The 8,889-nt window shown below is 44.3% G+C and overlaps 1 protein-coding gene across 1 annotated transcript in view; it reads left to right on the forward strand.

Moving 5' to 3' along the window:
* The window catches only part of LOC131886461 (uncharacterized), a 10,172-nt gene extending 2,654 nt beyond the window's left edge, over positions 1-7,518 (forward strand). Inside the window, exons 7-11 of the mRNA XM_059234817.1 lie at positions 322-519; positions 2,741-2,945; positions 3,064-3,294; positions 5,036-5,163; positions 5,274-7,518. Coding sequence (XP_059090800.1) covers positions 322-519; positions 2,741-2,945; positions 3,064-3,294; positions 5,036-5,163; positions 5,274-7,454 — 2,943 coding nt within the window. The 3' untranslated portion in view covers positions 7,455-7,518. The remainder of the gene's footprint in view (positions 1-321; positions 520-2,740; positions 2,946-3,063; positions 3,295-5,035; positions 5,164-5,273) is intronic.
* Positions 7,519-8,889: the final 1,371 nt, after the last annotated feature.

Below are 8,889 nucleotides of genomic sequence, written 5' to 3' on the forward strand. Positions count from 1 at the left end.
TGTTTTAGTTCCAGAGGGCTCTTGTCCACGTCTCACTAAACCCAAATGTGATCCACTGGCGCCCTATCGATCCGTGGATGGAGTTTGCAATAATCNGCACGAATTCGTTTGAGTGTTGCGAACATCTCCATTATATTATGGCATGACCATTCCGAGTAGTCCCTGGGCTGCCGTAGAATTTGAAGCCCTTTCATTAAATCATTATCTAAGATCAGGTGGCAAATGAGTTCCTCTCCATTCTGGCCTCCTCTTAATGACGATCATTCTACGGAAGTTTTTGCCTCGTTCTTCTTTGTGTTTGTAGTACTTCTTACTCGACAGGAATCTCGACGGATTTTGATTGCGCAAGTTCAAGCAATTGTGTTCAAGGAGTTCCTGCCTTCGATCATCGCGCCAGAGCAGTTGGAGAAGCACGGGGTGCATTTCATGGAGGATTGCGAATACCAACCCCTAATCGACCCCACGGTCAGAAATGAGTTTTCCACCGCCGCCTATCGCTTCGGACACTCTTTGGTCCAGGTATGAATCAACCAACCAAACACACGAATTTCATTGCAAATAGGTATGTCCGAAACATTCTAAACATTTGAGAGACATGTCTATAAAGTCACTGAGTAATGCAGATTCGACGACGACGACTGGCCTTCGTTTCGAGATGAAGGTTTATGACGTAGTGTACATTAACAAGAGCTTCTTTGTCCCGTCATTGTCAAGTCATTTACAATGTTCAAGAGACGCTAAGACATGCTAGCTAACCCATGTACGAGTACACGTAACTTCTTCAAGCAAAGCATCAAGAGCCGAGTTTTTTAAACACTCGTACCTCTGAGTAAAGGCTTGTATTACGCCAATGTATTTTCATACCGGATAACGTCAATGCGCCTGCCTCCGAGGTAATAGCTTTAAGTAGCTTTTGGACAAACTATTACTTCTTGATGCATATTTCGACCATCCCTAGTGCACGGCCTCTCGCCACCCTTGCCCATTATTGTTACATTCCTCTAACCCACCCCTGGAGATACAAAACCATAAATTGGCACTCTGGGCATGACTCAAGCCGACACGCTGACCAAGATCAATGGGCATTTTATCTCGGCGAAAGTTTTTCAGTTGTTCACAAAGAAAAAAAAATGCTCATTGAAGACAACCTGTTTCTGTTTCGTCTTTACGTTGTTATTGGTTTGCGAATGGAATGCTCAAATATTGTTTTGAATACGCTTACAAACTTTGAACCCACATTTGCCGGATCCGGTTTGAAGTAGAATCGCCAGGACCGGCTGGGGTTCATTTAAAATCACTGACAATGATGCCTCATCTTTCTCAATAAAATGGGCCAAGTCTTCGAGCCAAGACACACCACCCAGTAATTAGGAGTCATGATCACGATTTGATCGTACAAGAACTGATAGCAATATTAATAATAACGAGCATGCAGGGTGTGAGGTCGAGCTTGACCTTACGATCAGATCAGGCTCGATTCGCCCAGGATTGCATAACCTGCGTATGTACCATTAGGAAGTAAGTCTATTCTTTAGATTACGCATGATGCATTAAAAAAGAAATTCCTTTGTTCTCGACCCAGCTTGATGGCATGATGAAATGATGACGACAAGAAGATAGCGGCATGGCATGCGCTCGGCAAGCACATAATAAAACAAGACATGAGAAATTGTGCAGATAAATGAATGGCAAATCTTGACGCAAGTACCTTTTGTCGCGGAACTCGTTTTCCCCAATCAAAAAAGAAAATACCGCAATTATGATGACAAACCCCTTCTGAGCTCTGTCAATGAAGTCCACTCGGACCAAACGCCGTTGGCGACCTTGACTTTCGTCATGGCCAACAGGGTCTTATCAATGAATAATCCTACGTACATTGGTACAGTAGTCCGTGTACAACTGACCGCTACATCCGTACATCGTACTACGTACTCGTTCATTCGAAATGTGTTTGGTGCGTCCATGGCCTCCGAGCACAAAACCTGTTGAACGGAAAGAAGTCAAGGCCATTCCAACGGCTTTGCATGTCGATTTTCCAACCATTCTCGCTTTCTCAGGCATTCGTTCAATCCAAAGTCGTCTCGTCATTATTTCTATCATTAAAAACGTCCAAACCCCGGGATGATGATTGATACCCGGTGAGCTAGGTATGGGGTAACTGTACCTCGTGGGGTATTGAAGATGCTGAATCATGGATCCAGTTACCTGGTAATGTGTAAATATCATGAGATTCGGGGGATACCAGGTCAACCTGGAACCTCCAACTTCCTGGTGTGGACAGATGCATGACTGACTGCCTTTTGGGCTTCAATTGTTTCAAAACAAGTGTGACGGAGACACGCCCATTCTCACATGGCATTAACAACCGCTATAGATTCAGCTTGAGTTTGAGTTTTTGCAACACCACATGGCTGGTCCAATTACGAGGCATCACATTTTTCCAAGTGCTAAGTCGTTCCCAGATACTATAATGTCCAATACAGTACACTCACTGGTTGTGGGTACGACAATTGAGATGCTAGATAATGTCAATTTGTGCCGAAATTGCTCTGCCAAACGTTCTTTTGTGAGCAACTGTTACTTGGAGCCCTTTTCAAAAAAGTGACAAAACCACACTGACCAATCTGGAAGGCAACTCCAATTATGCAATAATTGTGGTTAACTATGGGTGTGAATTGTGAACACTTGGATCCAATATCATGTTTTCTAGCAATCAAGCTCTATGTCAAACTTGTTCCAGGATATCTTCCAAGGCCGAGGCCAGCCTTGGCGTCTCAGTAATGGTTTCGCCGATCCGACCTTCGCCATTCGAAATGGTGGATTAGGATTCGAAAACGAGATCGCAGGGGCTTGTTCCCAAGCCCAACAATCTGCGGATCGATTCATGTCCTCCGAGCTGACCAACAAACTCTTTGCTAATAAAAAACTCCTCGGCCAACATGAAGGTGAGACAAAGGCACGTTTAAATGTGGTTAGCCATATTTAATGCTCGTGGCGAGGACTAATGAGTCCCGTGTCAATTTGAATGTGTTCCACAATATTTTTACCGGCCCGGATATCCAGCCCTGAAAGCTGCGTCGGATTTGGCGGCCACGAACATCCAACGAGGGAGAGATCACGGAATTCCGTGTTATAACTCTATTCGTAAGTTCATTGGTTTGAGATCTATCAACTCGATGAGGGATCAGCCCCGGGAGATCGCCTGGCGCAACTGGGAGACTCTGGCGAAGATCTACCGAAAACCAGATGACATTGATCTGTTCACGGGTGGATTGGCGGAAGATCCATTACCAGGTGGGTGCTACTCGCTCGCTTTGTTTCGGGTTTCAAATTGTCTCATCTTCGCCCACGATAGCTAGAAGAAGACGAAGGAGAAGGCCGGGCCAACGAACGGAAATTCAATTCACTATAATAATTAGTCGAGCCGGAGAAATTTTCATTTTGGTAAAACTACTTCGCCCACTTTTTCAAGATGGATACTTGAGAGCCGCCGATCTTCTTCCCGAGACATGAAAAACTGTTCATTCGCGTCATCAGGGCCTATTATAGTGGATCAACCTTGCCTATCTAATGGCTGCTAATGCAATCAAAGTTTCCTTTGTGGAGGCTCTTTTTGTAGCTGCTACTCACTTTCAGTCACGATAATTAATTTATACTCGCTTTACACGGATTTTCAAGAAGATCCACGATGCTTAAAGCGCAAGGTGCTCCCAAAGTACAGACGGAAATTGTTACAACACTCTTTATCTCTGTGTTGATCTTTGGAGTGTTGGAAGAGTTATGGCTTTAACTTGATTACGCAATAATTTTTTTGAGACCCTTAGCCAGTTTTGAAGCATTTCATGAACAATTTACGGGATATGCCAGTAGTCAACAGTTTTGGACAAGATCGGAACGATAAGAAGCAATTTCGTGGCCAGATGACTAAGCCTACACAAACTATCATCATTTTAACTTGAGCACCAGAAATTTCAACGCCGTTTCGAGAGTTATGAAGTGCTAGGATACTCTACTACTCTACGTGGCTTTGAATGCACAACACTTTCAACTTGTGTGTGCTTTGCGAAGCGATTAAAAATGCAAGTTTTTTGTTGGACGAATCCATCAAGGTTTAACACATAAGCCATTGAGACTCGTCCCAGATGAATTGAAACAAGTCTCCTGGATTATGTCCCTCTCAATGGGTGGCTCGTTGTGTCTCTATCTATCTTCACATTACCATCTACGTAGAAGTGCCTGTGTGGATGTGTAGTTGAGATTTCACAACTTCACAGCCATACATTAGTGACTATCCCACCCTCTGGAAAACGTCGGAAAACTCTCTGCACAGGAAGTTGACAGATGATGAATTAATTGGACACCTTCGTTTCAAGCCGACCAATAGGGGGCATTTCGGGTACAAGTGTATAGTGCTCCTTAAAGACAGCAGCCATCCATCCGTCCAAGACCAATCGTTCTTGTCAAATCGCAGGTCTCAACTTATTCTGTACCAGGACTTGGCATGTCAAGAGCAAGAAGATTGAGTAATTTTAGAAGAAAAAAAATCGGACCTATTACCTACCCGACACCCCTGCTCTACGTTGAACTTGATCTTTTTGTCCCTATTAAGTTCGTGTCGGACTTGCCTTGTGAGTCAGCATTTTGAGCAATCTCAGGCTAGAGAAATTGGAGTTGTATTTGAAGATCATGCAAGTTAGTTCAGTTCACGTGGGGAAAAGGAGTATCCGAATCCGTTAATCCTTGAATTGGGATCCTTCTCCACGCCCAAAACTATTCAGGATCGGATGGCATCATGCAACGAGACACACCCATGTTTTAAATACATTCCTAATTGTCTGACCTCGCTCATACAATAGAATACGGTCCTGGAACCTGCGAGCTTCTTGGTATACTGTACATATACTATGTACATAGTACTGCAAGACAGAGAAGAAAGTTCCTTGCTCGCCGATTGACCGACCTTTGCAAGTAGATAAGTAGGGTGGGCGGGAAGTAATAATTGCATTCTCATGTCACGGTTCGATCCTTGTTGCAGGGGGACTGCTGGGACCCACTTTTACATGGCTCATTACCGAACAGTTCCGATTTTTGATGCACGGAGACCGATATTTCTTTACCCACTCCAAGGGCCCCAATGCTCGAGGATTGCCAAAACTGTTGCAGGTAAGAGGTTTAAAAGTTGTTTTTCTTTGAGAGTCACCAGTCCCGGACTCAATTAGCACTAAATTCTGGCCTGGGATTTTGACCAAAAAGTACTTTGCTCTCGGTTCCAGCGTATGATCATGTCCAGGCGTTTGAGCGACATCTTTTGCGAAAATACACGCACCATTTCACAATTGCAAAGAAATGCATTTCTATTGCCTCACCGAGGAAGCAAAACTAATAATCCTATGGTGTCTTGCAAGGACAGCTCTCGCTCCAAATTGAATTTCGATCTAATCGCTCTAAATATTCTGGAGGAACGACATTTGCTCAGTGCCAAAGATCAATTGATGTTGAAAGAGGCCCTAAACGTGGATCATCGCGGACAAAGATCCCAAAATTTCAAGAATTCCAACAATGAAGACGATTCCTCTTCTTGCGTGAATTGCGAGTCTTTGCAGGCCAAGACCCCAGAAGAGATCTCACTTGCACACATTGGTCGTAATAACCCCATTAACGAAGGTGAACTTGACCATAACCATGAATCAACCCGCTTAACGGATCAACACACGTTCAATACTTGCGAGACTTGTTCTCGCGAGGAAGTCTCTTTAGAGAACAAGGAGAAGATGACTGGATTCTATGGACTCCATGGACTCCATCAAGAGGAACCGGAAAAGGGCAAGTTCGACAAGTTAGGAGATCATCATTCAAAAGAAGACGAGTACTACTTGCCAATTCAAGAGGATTCCAGTTACCACAAACATGATGGCATTCCGGAATACGATATGCCAGACTGGCATAGTTCCAACAAAGCCATGAGTTTCGGCCAAACCATCAGTAATTACAATGCCAGACATCGTGATGGCACAAGCCCACCACAGAATTCCCAATACATCTCGAAATTCTCGGACGAAACTTCAATCCTTGACAATGACGTCGATCTTATGCACCAAAGTGAATCATTTCAACCTGAATTTTCCATTCCACACGACAACGATATGTCGCATGAAACGACACAGAGCCATTTGAACATGGCAGAACAAACGTCATTATTACAGTCCAATGAAGGTCACGAGCCAAGCCATTTCAAGTACGAGACACAAGGAAAGGATTTCAATCCCTTGGCACCGACACGATTTTTCCAGCCAATGAAATCCATGACTGCAAACTACGTCTCGTTTCCAACTCAAAGCAACTCATGGGGCAATGGCGAAAGCTTGGACCAAGTGCAGCCGGATGATTTCGAACCAAACAACCGTGGAGATTTAAGTCCGTCTGGTTCTTACCACGCTGACGTTGATTCAACAACAGGCTCAATGGAACAGATCGCACAAGGTGACCAAATTGAGCCCGATTTGAGCCTTCTCGACGATAAGAATCGCTTTGGGGATAATCATTCATTTAATCGGGAATCCAACGAAGGTCGTTGGGATGATTTGGAAACTGATCCACAATTTGCAGTTCAATCTAGTTCAAAGGAAGACATTCAATCAGATAGTCTACCTTCGCACGAATATCCCCCGTCGATCGAGTCTGACAATAGACAAGATTGGGCTATGAAGGAAAACATGATCGCTTCAACCGAGTCAGTCGAGGAGCAATTTGAACTTGACTCTGCACCACTAGATAACCAAATGGAGCCCACATTTGACTCCAGATTTTTCTCAAATGGGGGCCAAATGGCCACTCTGGGTACTGATAGCCCGCGTGTGAATCGCTTTCAAAATGACGCCATCAACTCGGAGTTTAATGGTATTTCTCCCAATGGAATGGGAGTCGAAACAACGGAATGGAGTTCCGACGACCAAATAATGGTCAATGACCATTCAAATGAAGAGAGCTTCCTTCATAGCGAGTCCAATCAACCCAACTCTAAGCAGACTGATGGGTTTCCCATGCTTCAGTCTGAGCGCGTCACCGCTGAAGAAACCGTTCACCATCGGAACGCGATGACTTCACCTGATATGGAACTATTACATCCCATTGATGACATTCCTCGAGCAGATCGTGTTCGTGAGATGAATGAAGATCAAGACTCGGCCGTGGCCATGACAGAGGTCAAACCGGATTCAGCCATGGTGAAGTCCGAGGTCTGGGGCGGTTTGGAGGGCAACATGGAAGTGGAATGGAACTCATTGCTCTCGGATCGGGTCATGGAACATCACAACGAGCCAGTGGGATCGGAGGGCCAAGACACGAATGAGTGGCACCAAAATGACATGGAGGGTGGGGATGAGATTGCTTGGGAAGTGCCAACCGATCAGCAGGAGCAAGTTGGTTCGCCAAGCCAGGATATGGGTGACACTTGAAAGAGACCTCGTTGAACTCCCCATCCCCCGATCAATGATACTTAATAAATCGTGGAGTAAATAACAAAGGGTCATGCAGTCAATAATTAATTGTACCGAAAAGGACAATGCCCCGTTTGGTAATAACTCGATAGTAGTACGAAGTCACGAGCTCTTGAGGTTTTGAGAACCGTTGGCAATCATCGAACTCAAATTCGATCTAAGAATACCGACGCTTACAGTATACGTACAGGTTACTCTTAGTACATGCAGGGTGGTTCTGGCTTGTTTCATCGAACTAGCAATTCCATGAAGCACTGTTGGCTGCCATTTGAAGGCAATCTTCCACCTTCGAGATTGATCTCGGCCTCACGTTTCTACAATTTCCTGATTGCAGTATATGGCTCTGCCAGGGCTGAAATTCAAGAAACCTGACTTAAGCCAATATCTCAAACTACATACTCCAGTACAGCAAATACGCACGATTATTTTGACTTGTGACTGAACCTAGTGGACTTAATTACTCAGACTCGATTTTGAGATTCTACCAAGGAAGGAGGAGTTCTCAAATCATCAACCATGGAAAGTGGAACTGACGAAGTATTTTGTGTAGATAAGTTTCGTATGTGTGTAACATAGGGAGGCATTGAACCAACACAGATTGAGATTGAAACCAACTTTCTGAATTCCAACCACAATGTACTTTACCAATAGTGAAAAACTACAAGAAACCCTTTGGCAGTGACCCTGATGGGCGCATTTGCCAATTTCGTATTTCGTTTTGAAAAGGACTTGACGATGGGATCGGGTGTCCAATCTCATTTAATGTTCCATTGAGGCTGGAAACAAAGAAGAGCAACACAAAATGGCAGGAGAACAAATGCATGCGCTCCCATGGTGAGTGTGGAAATTGACATTGGAATTTGCATCCCCATTCAATCATTCTGAGCCTCAAATCCCATTTGGTACCACTAAGTAGTTGTAGCAAGACATCATCAACCAAAGAGGGCAATGGAATCTCCAAGTTGTCTGCACAACCAAGGATTGCAACTGGGTCTATTTTTTGCCAGTCACACATGGACAAATAACGATTGTTTCAGGCAAATCTGAGGCTCTTAGGCTGGTAAACCGAAGCAAGAAGGAGAGGCATTTTAACCACAAGCCTTACTGTGAACGTCGTAACAGGTGCTAGTTCTTTCATTGTCATTACAACCACCAACAATGCATGACATTTCAAATTGGTGAAAAGAAAAAAAAAGATCATGGTGCGCAGAATAGGTAGTTGATGGTGCTCGATGTGATTATAACATTGATTTCAAAGCGCGTTCCGAATTGCAAGGCAGCCACTGTAAGTAGGAGTTTCCTTGAAATCTTGGCAACACTTCCGATCTACGGAGTCGACCTTGAGCCCTTGACATTGAATCACAGATTTTCGATGGTTCATCTTGGTCTCGGA

The sequence above is a fragment of the Tigriopus californicus genome, chromosome 9 (assembly GCF_007210705.1).
Source record: "Tigriopus californicus strain San Diego chromosome 9, Tcal_SD_v2.1, whole genome shotgun sequence".
Taxonomy (NCBI): Eukaryota; Metazoa; Arthropoda; class Copepoda; order Harpacticoida; family Harpacticidae; genus Tigriopus; species Tigriopus californicus.